This window comes from Zalophus californianus, chromosome 9, assembly GCF_009762305.2.
Source record: "Zalophus californianus isolate mZalCal1 chromosome 9, mZalCal1.pri.v2, whole genome shotgun sequence".
In the NCBI taxonomy this organism is placed as follows: Eukaryota; Metazoa; Chordata; class Mammalia; order Carnivora; family Otariidae; genus Zalophus; species Zalophus californianus.
In genome coordinates, this window is record NC_045603.1 from 63,706,277 (window position 1) to 63,721,415 (window position 15,139).

The following is a 15,139-nucleotide window of genomic DNA, read 5'->3' on the forward strand; positions in this document are numbered from 1 at the left end:
ATTACTATATGCAAAGCAGTCAGAAAGTGCCTGGCACATCATTAATCAATAATATCACCTGTCGGGCGCCTGGGTGGCTCAGTTGTTAAGCGACTGCCTTCAGCTCAGGTCATGATCCTGGAGTCCCGGGATCGAGTCCCGCATCGAGCTCCCTGCTCGGCAGGGAGTCTGCTTCTCCCTCTGACCCTCTTCCCTCTCGTGCTCTCTATCTCTCTCATTCTCTCTCTCTCTCAAATAAATAAATAAATCTTTAAAAAAAAATAATATCACCTGTTAGTAGTCAGTTGGAAGATTTGAACCCAGGTCTGCATGACTCCCCAGTCCGTGTTTTTAAGCACTGTATTACCCTCATGCCCTTCCTCAGAGGACCACACAGGGGCCCTTTCACACACTTTCATGTACTGCTCCCCTTTATCCTGGGGCAGGCTTTCTGGCTCACGTGCCTGCCAGACCCTGTTTCTTCAGTGGCCACCTGGAGGTGCTCCCCAGGACCCAGGGCTGCAGGCAGATGCTGTTTTGCCATTTAAACTTTTGACACTCCGAGTATCTTCTGTTGGCACCAGGCAACAGTGGACCCCAGGTCTCCACTCACAGCCTCTCCTCCACTCCCCTACTCCCTCATCCTGTCCCGCAACCCGGCCAAGGGCACAAGGGCTTAAGGCTGGCAGCCTCTTTCTATAGAATCCCCCAGGCCCAGGCCAGGTGGGCCCAGCGCTCCCTACAGCCCCCCAGGAAGCCTACAGCACTCTTGGCCTTGCGCTCTGTTTGTGCTTCTCTTCCCCCCTCTTCCAGCCTTCCACACACACACACACACACACACACACACACACACACACACACACACAGACACACGCCCCAAAGCAGTGTCACATGGTGGAAGGAGAACGGGATTTTGGGTCCGTCCTCTTGGCTATGTGAAGTGAGCAAGTCATTTACACTCTTTGTGCCCCAGACTCCTCAGCTTCATGATGGACATGATAACGGAACGCCTGTCCTAGAAGCTTGTGTGAGGATTCAATGAAAAGGTTCACCAGCTCTTTTTTTGTGTGTTACTTTGATCCTTCTTTTCAAAATTTCCAATTAACTAATATATGAATACATTCATTCATTTATTTCAGTTAATATAGATAAAGCAAATGTCACTTGCATGTCCTTCGCTACCTTCCTCAGTGGTAAGTGCTGTGGTCAATTGTCTCTCCTTCCAGACCTTTCTATATTCATTTTATAGGTAACTGCTATATAGGCGTCTATGACATAGTCTTGTGCAGGTATTTTGTTGTTGTTGTTACAGAAAGGGGATTTTATGATGTAGATTTTTCTGCAGCCTGTTCTTTTCTCATGATAGCTTATTTCAGAGATGTTTCTACCTCAATAGTGCTGCCCACGGTTTATTTAACCCACCCCTGGTTGCACGTCTGGAGTTTCCAAACCCTTCACTGTTAGAACCAGCACTGCTGCACGTGGCCTTGGGCGTATGCTGCTTGGCACACTCACTCTGGCATTTCTGTAGGTTGGACACGGTCCCCGTGTTATTTTTTTATGCCGATTCAACACATGGTAACCCCAGCTTTTTGTATTCAGTGCCTGTTTGTTGCTGGCTCTGAGCGGGCCTCTGCCTGGCATGGCTTCCCAGTGTCTCTCAGCCTCACCTCTGGGAGGACAGCAGACATAAGCCGAGGACACAGCAGCCTCAGGCCAGGAGTGTGGCCAGGGGGCCCTGACCGGGCCCAGCCTGGCCAACAGGGTGGATGAGGCAAGTTGGCCTTTGGCTCCTCTGTCCTCTGTGAACGACCTCCCCCCGCCCCCCCACCAGCCACCACGACCTGCTTCTCTATCAAAATGGGAGACAGATGGTCTGGATCCAGCTCCAGGGAAGTGACCGTCAGCAAGCCACTCACTTGCTCAAGACGCCTTTCCTCGTATGTAAAACAGTGATAATAATACCACCTCCTATGAAGGGAGCTGAGATCAAGGATTAGTGTGTGAAAGGGTGCCTCAGAGGTAAGTTAGTAGCCTCCTACTCCCCCTCTGCCTCTTGGCCCTGAGCCGTGCCCCTCCTCCCGCGTGCTCCTCCTGCAGCATCTCATCTCGTGCTCAGCTGGCTGCCAGCTGAAGCACCTGTGACCTTTCAGGCGTCAGCGGTCAACGCAGGTATTAGCTCTCAACTAAGATCTTAGCTGCCAAGATGTTAACTTATGACCAACATAGCTGCTCTCAGCCGAGACGTTAGTTAACAATGCTCACCATCACCCAAGGTTATCAGGTTCCTTTCCCCTGCAATAAGTGCATGCTCATAAGGGAATCCCTGATAATTTGCTTTCATTAGACCGACGGCCGTCTGAAGGCAAGCTCCCTGGAACATAGTAGGTGCTCGATCGATATTGTTGGGACTAAATGAGTGGAAAGCCGTCAGCTGACTCGCAGGTGTGAGGCTGCAGTGCTGGGTGGTACCAGGCAGGGCAACTGAAATCTGGGCCAGGCTATCCCAGGTCGCACCACGTCGATAAGCATCCATGGCCACAGGCCAAGGGCAGGGGCAGAGACCATTTCATTCCTCTTTTCTGCAAGAGCAAAGCCTGCTGGCTGCTCTGGGAGGCCTCCCGGGCGGGTGCTCCTTGGAGGAGCCACCCCCAGAACCTGGTCAGGTCCAAGCCTTCTAGGTTGAGAGATTCAATTTCATTAGCTCACCCAGGGGTGACCGGGCTCTTGAGAAATCAACGAAGCAAGCCACTGATTGATAAGCCAGGTCAGCAATTTATTAACTTCTGCTGGCAGCATGGAGGTCCCTCTCCTTGCTCGTTCTCTCTGGAGAGGGGAAAACTTCCGTGGGAATCCAAATCCAAATCAGAAGGAGCAGAGCAGAATGAAGAGAGAGAATAATAATGCTTGATGCCACATACACTGTCATACGTTTACCCTCAACACCACGCTATGGTGTGGTCATTATTACTGTCCCATTTTGTAGATGAGGACACTAAAGTCAGGCGGGTGATGGCTATGGAGGGATGGAAACAGTGCTCAAATGCAAGTGTTCTGACTCCGGTCCTGTGTCCTCATGCACCCTCCCCTCAGTGCTGCTGAGCTCAGGGAGCCTGACCTGCACCGCACAAGGCCCCCCTCAGCCCCCACTGTGGCTCTCCCCGTTCCTTCTGTTAAGGCTACACAGCGTCCCCTAGAAACATTTCCTCCTTCTTGATGGGCCGCCAGAGACCCGTGGGTCTTGGCAGCAGCCTATGACATGTTCTCAAGGGGGCACCTTTCCTTCTGCAGATAATAACTACAAGCCCACATTAACAGCCAGCATTCCTTAAGTTCTTGCCGCGTGTCAGGCACCAGGCCAGGCACTCTGTGCGCATCCTCATTCTCACAACCTCAGGAGGCAAGCACACTCATCTCCCTTTTCTAGATGTGGATTCCGGCTCGGGGAGACTGCCTTGCCCAGGGTCCCAGAGCTAGTGGGGAGTGGAGTTGAGGCTGGATTCAGTTCGGGCTGACTTTCAAGCCCATGCTCATAATCACCCCCACCCCACCCCCCACCTTCCAGGGTGTCATGCCTTGATGTCCCACATGCTGGAGATGCTCCCTATCGGAGCCTCCGGCCCCTGGGCTCTAGTCCCTCTCCCTCTGCCCCGTTGCCCCCTGCTCCTGCCATGCTGAATTCCTCACTTTCCCCACCATGGCCTGCACCTCCCCAGGCCTTCTCAGTCTAGCAAACTCCAAGTCGTCCTTCAAGCCCCAGGTAAAATGTCATCTCTCCTGGGCCACCCTCCTCCTGCTCAATCAGCCCTAATTATGGCATTTACTGAGTTTTATTGTAATCACCCCACAAAGTGGTGAGTCCTGGAAGGAAGGCACGGCATGGTGGTGTCTCTGCCAGGAAGTTGCTCACACCAACTCTTGCCTCATACATATTTATTGCGCAATGAATGTTCCAGAGGACTCAAGGTACATAGGTCTTCCACACACAAGTGACAGAAGAGCTGGGCACAGCCCAGTTAACAAGAATGTGAATGGATTTAAAGAATTCCAAACCCATGTGGGCCAGTGGTTCATAACCTTTGAGACACTGGTGGAACTTTTGGGCTTCTTTTCTCCCAGAAAACTACACTGTGCCTGTGAAGCGTCATATGCTATTTCTAGGGGGTTCTGCTTCCTGTGCTTGGACCCCAGGGAATAGCTAATTTGGTGTAGACAGTAGGAAGGCCTTGTGGGGGGCAGTAGGGGGGCAGAGAGGAGCTGTCTCTAAGGGAATCACTGTTCATAGTCTGTTAGGCCAAGAAGGTGCCCCGGGAAGAGAGTGTTTCCTGGCAGGAGACACATTAACCACTGGTGCTGCTCACAAACCGCAGAACAGAATGGCTAAGGGTGGGGCCTGTGGAGCCAGACTGCTCAGGTTCAAATCCTAGCTTTGCCACTTCCCAGCTCTGTGACCTCCCACAAGAGCTTAACATCTCTGGGCCATGGTTTCCTCTAGGAATAATCCCTACTCAAGGGATGTTATTAGGACTAAGTGGGCTAATGTCCACAGAACACAGAATAAGTGCCTGTTCTCTGCTCACTGTTAAATGAAGCATTTGTTCATCTTCTAAGAGCAGGGCCCTGAGGCAATGGCTAGAAGACTAGGCCTCAGCTTGAAGGTCCCTTCCTCCAGGAAGCCTTCCCTAGCTCCCTGCCACACTCACATAGGTCAAGATCCTTATTATTAGCCACCCTCCTGGGACACTTCCCATTTCTCTTTGGTTTCCCTCATATTAACGATTACTTCCACTCTAGACTCTAAGGCCTGATCTTGTCTGTCTTTCTTGACTATTTCCCTGTGCTTGGCACATAGTAGATGCTTGGGGAAATAGGTGTTAATTAGGGACAGAAGGTGTTGAGAAAGTTCCAGATTCTGGGCCATTCCAGGAGGGTCACTGAGCAGCCAAGCAGCAGATGATGGTAACAAAATCGGGGTGGGGGGGAGGCTGGATGGGGACACTGAGGCCCCTTAGTCGGTGTCACAGTGCTGGACCTTCTGACTTCTCTCTCTTCCCCCTTCTCTCAGTTCCTGGCATTTGACACGCAGTTGCTGATGGGTAACCGACGCCACTCACTGAGCCCCGAGGAGTATATTTTTGGAGCCCTCAACATTTACCTAGACATCATCTACATCTTCACCTTCTTCCTGCAGCTTTTTGGCACCAACCGGGAATGAGGAGCCCTCCCTCCCTCCCTCCTTTCCTTCCTTCCTTCCTTCCTTCCTTCCTTCCTTCCTTCCTTCCTTCCTTCCTTCCAAGAATGTCCCCTTGCTGGTCCTCTGACCCTCCCTGTACTCCTGTAAGCCCAGATATAAAACTAGCTGCCAGCCCATCCTTTGGCCTCCCCTCAGCCCGATGCTCATCCTCACTCTCTGCAGCTTGTACCCAAGCATTAGGGGCCCTGTGGAACCGAGGTCACACCCTCCCCCTCTGTGCTGCCCCTTCTCCCCACTTAATCTCCCAAAGTGGACAGTCAAGGCCAGAGGCTCCCCTGGCTTTGAGGACCAGCAGGATTTCAGATGTGAGAAAGAGAACCCAGGAAGCCTAGCTAAAGCCTGCACCGCACTGAGGTTCCTCCTATGGCTGCCACAGCTGTGTGACCTTGGGGTACACTGTCCTCTGTCCAATCCACCCCTCTGTTCTTTCCTTCCAGATCAGGCATTGACACTTATAAGGGGGTGGGAGGAAGCGGGGCGAGGAAGTGAGGCTGCTTTGCAGGTGGGGGGGATGTGGGTGGACCAAATGGTTGTCCCAGGCTGCCCATCCTCGCAGCTTTGAGACCAGCAGCTTGTTCTAGGCACTTGAGCCCTGGGGCCCGTGGGAGAGGGACAGGAAGCCATCTGCACTTGCCTTGGTTTACCCTCCTGGGTCATGACAGAGCACTGCTGGGGTAGGAGGTGCGGACAGGGGGCTCTGCTTCTAAAGTGGGGACCTGTCCAGGGGTTGTAAGGGAAGTGCGAACAGGCAGCCCTCTGGGAGGCGTGGGCTCTGTAGTAGCACCAATTCACCCCGACCTGCATCTCCCTGGGGGGCGTTTGAGGTTGGCTGGACTGACCTTCTCTCACCCTCTTCTCTGGACCCCCTGGGTTGTCCCCCACCCTAGGCCTAGGGTTGAGTGGAGTGCTTGGGCCCTAGAGGATTGGATGCTCTGAGAGAGGGATGGTTATACTAGTTGCTGAAACAGCCCCACTGGGAGGGAATCCTGCCCTACCCTGAGGCCTTTCTGCACTTCTTTCCTAAACTCTCCCCCATCCCCTGCTGCCATGTGCTGGCTGATCCCCAAGCCAGGCCTCCTGAGGCCTCAGTTGGCAGTGCCCATGTCCCTCCCCCTGGCTTCTGTGGCCACTCAGCCTGGAATCCTAAGCCCCCTCCATTCCTTATCTCCTTATCTCTCCAGTTTGGTAGCTGTTCAGCAGAGCCCGTCCCTCCAGCTGGTCCCATGTGATGAGGTCTGGTCTCCTTATCAGCCTCTAGGCAGCTGAGAGCTGAGACTTGGGTAGGGTGTGCGTCAGCCACCCAGCCCCCTGCAGGCCCTGCTGGGGAGGGGACGAGGGGGCCACACCTGGGGGAAGTGTACAGCCGGCACCTCGCAGCCAGCTCTGGGCCAGTGGAAAGTTACTGGGTGGGGTCAGGGAGGTTCAGATACCTGACCTTCCCTTGGCCTCTCCCTTCCGGGCTCACCTCTTTCCCCTATGCTGGGGGCTCTTTTGCCCTTGGAGAGAGTGACTTAGGTATGTTATCAATCTGTTTTGACTCTTCCTTCAGACCACCCTTCCTGTTTTCAGCTTTCAAGAAATATTTCAGAAGCCTTTGAAATTTTGTTCCACCTTGGGCATTTGAGGAAAGAGGGAAGCAAAAACAGACGGTGGTGTTTGTGTATGAGACAAAGGCAACTGGGAGCATGGCTGGATGCCTACTGTGTGCTGGTCTCAATTAATCCATTAAAGCAATCCTATAAAGGGAGTAGTCTGCACATGCCAATCGCGGAGGGAAAGGCTGAGGTGATGGAGAGGATCGGTAACAAGACCAAGGGCATACAGCTAACCTACTAGGTTGGGGCTAGAATGAGACCAGGTGGTCAGGCCAGACATCTCCTGATGTCTCTGGAGATTTGTTGTCCTCTGTGCCACCCCTGGCCTCCCCCCTGCCCCCAACTACCACCACCAAATTTTGTACTCTGTCATTTCCACCTTTTAGACACAAGCTGGGGAGCAGGATTCTGGTGTCTGATTCCCAGCCTCACTGCCGCAGGGTCATGGTATTAAGCAAGATGGAAGACCTCGGTCTGCACAGTGCAGGGAGAGGCGCCAGAACACTTGTTTCCACTGACTTCCTGGTCTGGTTGCCACCTTCCCTCCAAGGCCCCTTCACTTCCTCTCCTAATCTCTGGCCCCAGTTCCAAAGGGCTTGCTCAGCCCGGGCCTTGGCCATGCTTCCCAGAATCCTCTGTCCAGGTCTTCTTCCTAGGACAGTTTATGCAGAAATAGGATTGAGAAGCTCAAATCCAAGGCTGAGCTCCGAAAGCTTGGGGGGAAGAGGTAAGCCCTCAGCAACAAACCTGGCGGGGCCACTTGGGCATCCTCAAAGCAGCGAGAATATGCTGCAGAGCCTCCTGCTCCGGGTCCTGTGAGGGATCTGGGACACGCCGAGCTGGCAGCAGAGCCAGGGCTGGGGGCTGTGCCTTCCGCCTGCGCCGAGGCCAGGAGGAGCCCTAGGAACCCCTGGCCGGGACGTGCGAAGGAGGAAGGGCGGAGGAACAGGAATGCAGGATTAGGAGAAACTGAGAACCTGAAGCTGAGCAGGTGCCACAATCTGCAGAGGAGGAGGAGAACCTGCTGGCCCCTCACATGTTTGGCAGGGGTGGGGCCGGGCCCAGGAAGGGGTAGGTGGGATTTTATAGAGCTCGAGGCAGCCAGGAATCTGACCATCTGGGATGGGAGGCCAGAGGTTTCTTGCCAAGAGGAAGACAGATCAAGAGATCCTCTGCTGGGATTGCGGCTGGGGTCCCCGGAGGCACATGGAATTCCCCAGACTCCTGCCCCAATTCCCAGGCGCGTCTGTGGCTCCTGTGTCACCTGAGGAAGCCCCAGGAATCTTGATTCTTCCTCCCAGTGGAGTCAGGAACCAACAGATACCCTGATTTCAAAAAGGCCCTGCCTCTCCCTCCCCGGCCCTCCTGGGACAAGGCCAGGAGGGAGCAGAGCTCCCTGCGGGCTGATTTCACGCTAGCACTTTGCTGCCCCGTGGTGGCTGCCGGAGGAAAAGCAGGGCCTGGTTCTGCAGGCGGGAAGCAGGAGGGCTGTATGGCCTGAGGTTCCAGGCGGGATCTGGCTTTCATTCGTGACCCTTCTCAGACCTCCCCAGACCTCCCTCCTCATCAGCCTCCGATGGTTCCCCTTAGTCCAGCCGTTGTCACATCTCTGTCTGCTGGAATCCACCCTGTGCAGCCCGGGCCCCGGAGCTTTCTCCCAAGTGACTGAGGGCAGAGACCTACCGCCACACACAGCCCTTCTGGCCTCAGCTCCTCCAAGCTGCCCAGGGTCCGCGCCTGTTCCCTTCCCTGGCCTCGCCTTCCCGGTCCGTGACTGACAGGAGATAAAAATAAAATTATGACACCTGAACCCTTTCCTTCGCCTGCCTTTTGCTTGTCGCCTCAGATGGCCGGGGAGTCCGCGTGTGAGGTTTAACTCAGATTTGATGTGAAAGGTTCACACCAGAACTGTTTCTCCCAGCACAGCTAAGTGTGAATTAAATCTCCACACTTATCTTGATGGGGAAAAAGAAACACTGGGGGCGCCTGGGTGGTTCAGATGGTTAAGCGACTACCTTCGGTTCATGTCTGTGATCCCAGGGTCCTGGGATGGAGCCTGGAGTCAGGCTCCCTGCTCAGCGGGGAGTCGGCTTCTCAATCTCCCTCTGCCCCTCCCCACCGCTCATGCTCCCTCCCTCCCTCCCTCCCTCCCTCTCTCTCTCTCTCTCAGATGAATAAAAAAGAAAAAAGAAAAAAAAGAAACACTGGTCCTCCTGTCGATATATACCCTTTGCAGAGGCTCTTTGGATGCTTGTTCCTGTCGCCGCCGAGCAGGAGGTGTCTCTCTTCTACTTCTGTTAGAAGAGTCTTCCTTATGTCGACCCAAAACCTGTGTCCCTAGAAGGAAAGCCTATGTTGTAGCTGGAAGGATCCCCAAGAGCAGCAGCTTTAGGGGTCACCTCTCCCATGAAGCCTTTCTCAGTCCCTCCCCCAGGTGCCCTGGCCACCCCCTCCTTGGAGCCCCCCTGCCCTGTACCACCCCAGCTGCATTTTAACCTCTCCTCCTGTCTGCTTCTATGTATGACACTCGAGCTCCTTGAAGGCACAAACTATTGTTCACCCTTGAATTCACAGGACTTAAGGCAAATAGTCTCAATAAGTGGTTTTTGGATAAATGGAGGCATGAATGAACCTGCTCCAATCCTTTTGCTTTACTTAAGAGGAAACTGAGGAGCAGAGGTGCAGTGACTTGTCCGAGTTTATACACAAGTTAGTGCCGAGAGTGGGATTAGAAGGCACATGGGGTGATGACTACATTGCCAGGTTCCTTCAGGGAACTTGGGGCCCAGGGTGTCGTGTGGGATGGGAACACACCACACTGACGCAGTGGGGGACATTATCCGCACCTGTGACAAGGTTTGGGTATAAATTCAGCCGCAGCCGGGAAGGAGCACGGCAATATTTAGGGGACTCTGAAGAGAGAATAAATAACATTTTTTAGGCACCCACTGTGTACAACGCACTTCCATTGACAAGAAAGATAGGCGAGGGAGAAGACAGCAGTGTCGCAGGAGAAAAAACATACACGACAGCTCCCAGCCACTTAGCTCACGGTCCCAAGTTAATGCTCTTGAAAGCATGCCTGGCAGGGAGGCAAGTACTGAGGAGGTGTGGAACAGTGGCAAGGCGGGAGGGGGGGGCCCTCCGAGTCAGGGTCTGAAGCGCATGGAAGGCTGAGCACGCGCACTGGTGGAAAGGGAGGGAAGGCGGTCCACGCAGGAGGTGGGGGCGGGGTTGGCACCACTGGGCTCCCTGGTCTCCTCCTCCTGCTTCCAGCCGGCCCTTCAGCCCCACTCTGTCTGCCTTCGGCCTGTTCATTCTTCAGTAGTTTCCTAGGGCTGCGGTCACAAATTACTGCAAACTGGTAGCTTAAAAGGGCAGAAATAAGTGATTCTCACACAGTTGTGGAGACTAGAAGCCTGAAATCAAGGGGTCAGTAGGGTTGGTTCCTTTTGGAGGCCCCAAGGGAGAAGCCATTCCATGCCTCTCTTCCAGCTTCTGGGGACTGCTGGAGATCCTTGCTGTTCCTAGGCTTGGGGCTGCCCTCCCATCTCTGCCTCTGTCTTCACACGGTCTTTTCCCTTGTGTCTCTGTGTCTTGAATCTCCCTCTCCTTTCTCTCATGAAGAATACCTGTCATGGATTTAGGGCCCACCCTAAAGCCAGGATGATGATCTCTCCTCAAGGTCTTTAATTATATCCACAAAGACCCTATTTCTGAAAAAGGTCACATTCATAGGTACCAGGGTGTTAGGACTTGTACATCTCTTTTTGGATATCACTATACAACCCACCATACCATCCATCCCCTTCTGGCAGCTACTGTCTTAAGGGGTGGCCTCCAAGCACATCCCCCTACCCCCACCCCTGGGATGGTCCCCACACCAAGCTCTTCATTCGCATATTCCCAGGCTCCTAAATTAGGTTGGAGAAATTACGGAGCTGAGCTGACCTAATCCAGCTCATAAATATGCCATCTGCTTTCACTCAAGTATGGCTATTCCCAGCAAACTAGTGTTTGCCCTCTTGCTGATCACACACACACACACACACACACACAGAACTAAGATCTTTTTTCCCAGCCTACTAGCCCCAAACCCTCTCCAAGATCTCTGCTTTCTTTACTGGGAAAACCTTGCCAAAAGAAGTGAGCCTTACCCTGTCCCTCAATAGCTCTATGCCCTCTTGTTAGCTCTTTTTTCTCCATGATAAGGACACCATGTGCTCTAGCCAAGGGCCCCAGCTGAGTCCAGTCTACCAACCGTGCCCATCAAGAGGCAGCCATGAGAGGGAAGAGGCCATTTTGGAAGTTGATTCCCTAACTTCAGCTATTCCAGCCCCCAGCCATTTGAGTTTTCCCAATTCAGGCCCAAGACATCATGGAGCATGGACAAACCATCCTTGTCCACATTCTTAATCCACATAACCCATGAGGATAATAAAATAGTTGCTGTTTTATGCCACTAAGTTTGAAATAGTTTGCTTTGCGGCAAGAGATAACTGGAACAGAATTTGGTCCCTGGAAGTGAGACGCTGCCATAACAAAACTTAAAACATCTGGCATTGCTTTGGCGTTCCAGGTGATAGGAGATGCCTGACAGGCCTCAGTGAGTCCGTTAGGGAAGGCCAGAAGGGCTTCAAGGAGACTGCAGGTGAACGTTCAAAGGAAAGTTGAGGAAAATGTACTTGGAACCTGGAGGAACAAAGACCCTTGCTGCATCATGGTAGAAAATTTGGCAAAACTTTTCTCTGCTCTAATATAAAAAAACAAACAAACAAACAAAACAAAAAACAGAAAAAGGACCTAATGAACTGATGGATCTGGCTAAGAAGATTTCCAGGCAGAATGTTGTGAGTGTCCATGGGTTTATCTTGGCTTTGTATCCTAAGAAACAGATAGTGAGTGGAAAGCTAAAGAAGGAATTACTCTGTTTTTAAGCAGAATTTGGAGGAGACATAAAAAGCCCCATGACAGTCTTTCGAGCCAGCAAAGAATTCTCAAAGTAATAAAGGGCCCCACGGCAAAAATCAAATCCAGGACACTATCAGGAAAACACGGTCTCCTGGTAAAGAAGAGGCCAAAAGTGTGATTATAAAGCCCTTTGTTAAGACCTCAGAAAGATCTAAGATGGGGCCTCATAGAATCTTTCCAATAGACGGAAGTACTCCTAAAAGTCTTAAAGGTGTTTATTGCACAGGCCCTCTGCTAAACAATAGGGCTTCTCAAAATCTTAAAGATGCTAGCCTTCAGCAGCCTCCTTGGGGGCCCAAGACAGAGGAGGTCTTGCCTTAGATTTATGAGTGCAACTTGTCTAATGAAGCTTGTTACTGCACCCCAGTAAGATTCATAGAAAAACCAGAGTTTTTAAGACTTATATTGGGGGGGGGGGCTTGTGCCTTGGTGGCTCAGTTGGTTAAGCTTCCAGCTCTTAGTTTCAGCTCAGGCCATGATCTCAGGGTCATGAGATGGAGCCCCGCGTCAGGTTCTGCACTCAGCACGGAGTCTACTTGAGATTCTCTTCTCCCTCTGCTGCTCCCCAACCCTGCTCTCTGGCTTTCTCCCTCTCTCTCTCTCAAATAAATAAATAAATCTTAAAAAAAAAAAAAAAAAAAAAAAGCCTTGTATTGGTAGAAGCACCACCAGCTCAACCTGAAAGGGAGAGGAAATAATACAAAATGGAGAGGCTTTGGACCTATGCCTGTCCTGCTATTATATGTCGTGTGTGTGTGTGTGTGTGTGTGTGTGTGTGTGTGTGTGTGTGTGTGTGTGTATGCAGGTAAATAACTTTAGTTATTTAATAAGACATATATTCATATGTCTTTAGTTCAGATTTAGTTCAGATTGAGAACAGCCTTACCTAAGGAACCAAACCTGAGGAGCCCCACATGCACATACACTTGATTTAGATGTGATTCTGGACCTCAAGCCTAAACCTGATATAGTAGGGGAATGAAACTTGGGAGATCTTGGGAGGGGCATGAGGCCAGGGGGTGGAAGGGAGCAGTTTAACACAATGAGCACAGTTCTTTGACTAATGGAATGTGATGGAAGGGCTATTGTGTGTGTTCCATGAGTTCTCTGGTCCAGCAATTCTGGCAGAAGTCCTGGTTGACCCTGATGAGACCTCCTGGATTCAGAAGCTAGCTCTTCACTAGACCAATCCCTCTGGCACTGGGGTGGAAGGCACTGAGTGACTGGACCCAGGTCATATATTCAGCCCTGAGCTGCACTCATGGATGGGGATAGGGAAAATGAGGGGTATTTCCCCAAAGGAAAACCAGAGTATGGCTCCCAGGAGAATGCTGAATGACATATCTACCACCTTAAGACAGAGAGCCTGTTGTCAGGGAGCTCCGTCAGATATGGAGATGACAGGGAAGTGACTGTCACGTGGTAAGTGCCACACTACTGTAGTTAGATGAAGAGTTAGGAAAGTCTTCTCTGAGAACTTTGAGCTGGATCGTAAAGGAGGAGCAAATTTTAGTCAAGCAGGCAAGAGAGAAGAGGGCCATTCCGACAGAGGGAACAGCTTGAATAAAGGCCTGGTGTGTGTGTGGTGGGGGGCAGGTTGGGGGACCAAATAATCAGCAACATGTGCCTCTTCCAATGTGATGTACTCACAAGGACACATTCTACCCCTGTAATTCCTACCAAAAAAGCTCAAAGCCTGAGTCTTATGAGAAAACACTAGACAAAACCAAATTGAGGGATATGCCACAAGCTAACTGGCTTATATTCCTTAAAAATGTTCTGAAATGAATAGGTGATTGGGTATTAAAGAGTACATTTATGATGAGCCCAGAATAATGTAGAGTTGTTGAATCACTAGATTGTACACCTGAAACTAACATAACACTGTACTTAACTACACTGGAATTAAAATTAAAAACAGTACAAAAAAAGATATAAATTTTTAAAAATGTTCCGAAATGCAGGCTTCTACTGTTATCTCCAAAGGAGGTTATACCCACAGTTGCATTTCAGTGAGTACTATTTTATTATTATTTTTTTAAAGATTTTATTTATTTATTCGTGAGAGACAGAGAGAGAGAGAGAGAGAGAGAGGCAGAGGGAGAAGCAGGCTCCCAAGGAGCAGGGAGCCCGATGTGGGACTCGATCCCAGGACTCTGGGATCATGACCTGAGCCAAAGGCAGACGCTTAACCATCTGAGCCACCCAGGCGCCCCAGTGAGTACTATTTTAAAAGTTAATTTGTTTAATGTTAATTAAATACATAGATACACACATACATTTTATGTACACTTATGGATAAGAAAAAAATCAGATGGGTATACACCGAAATGTTAATTGTGGTTATCTCCAGGTGGTGAATAAGACTTCAGGTCTTTTCTTGTGGTTTATCTAGATTTACTAAGTTTTCTATACTGAAAAATTACATAACTTGTATAATGAAGTATACTAAAAAGAAAAATTCAAAGAATAGGGACACCTCAGTGGCTCAGTCAGTTGAGCGGCCGACTCTTGATTTTGGCTCACGTCAGGATCTCAGGTCATGATCTCAGAGTCCTGGGATAGAACCCCGCGTTGGACTCTGCTCTCAGCCGGGCATCCGCTTAAAGGTTCTCTCCCTCTCCCTCTGCCCACCCTCCCCCACTCACTCTCTCTCTCTCTCTCAAATACATAAATAAATCTTTTAAAAATATTTCAAAGAATTGGGGCGCCTGGGTTGCTCAGATGATTAAGCATCTGTCTTCAGCTCAGGTCATGATCCCAGGGTCCTGGGTCAGGCTCCCTGCTCAGTGGGGAGCCTGCGTCTCCCTCTCCCTCTGCCCCTCCCTGGCTTGTGCTCTCTCTCTCTCTCTCTCTGTCTGTCTCTTGCTGTCTCAAATGAATAAGTAAAATCTTTTTAAAAAAATAAAAAGGGGGCACCTGGGTGGCTTAGTCAATTAAGTGTCTGCCTTCAGCTCAGGTCATGATCCTGGGATCCTGGGATGGAGCACCATGTCAGGCTCTCTGCTCAGCAGGGAGCCTGCTTCTCCGTCTGCCTCTGCCGCTCCCCCTGCTTGTGCCCTCTCTCTCTCTGTGTGTGTCAAATAAATAAAATCTTTTTTAAAAAATAAATAATAAAAAATTCAAAGAATAAACAGAAAAAAGAGGGAAAGAGAGAGGGAAGGATGGTTGGAAGGGAGAAAGGGAAGGCAGATGGGCAGGAAACCGGCAGTTATTGACAGTTACCAAGTATCACCTACTTGGTGCATTGAGCACCTTTTCCCAGTCTTTTTTTTTTTTTTTTTTTTGGTCCTCTTTGTAAAACAAAAAAAATGTAAAACTGTACATTGTTGAGAATCTA

The 15,139-nt window shown here is 50.8% G+C and overlaps 1 protein-coding gene across 2 annotated transcripts in view; it reads left to right on the forward strand.

Moving 5' to 3' along the window:
- Positions 1–8,892, forward strand: part of FAIM2 (Fas apoptotic inhibitory molecule 2) — a 33,441-nt gene extending 24,549 nt beyond the window's left edge. The window contains exon 12 of one of the 2 annotated variants that reach the window (XM_027594979.2): positions 5,045–8,892. In XM_027594979.2, coding sequence (XP_027450780.2) covers positions 5,045–5,194 — 150 coding nt within the window. In that variant the 3' untranslated portion in view covers positions 5,195–8,892. The remainder of the gene's footprint in view (positions 1–5,044) is intronic. The other variant, XM_027594978.2, reaches the window with a different exon arrangement.
- Positions 8,893–15,139: the final 6,247 nt, after the last annotated feature.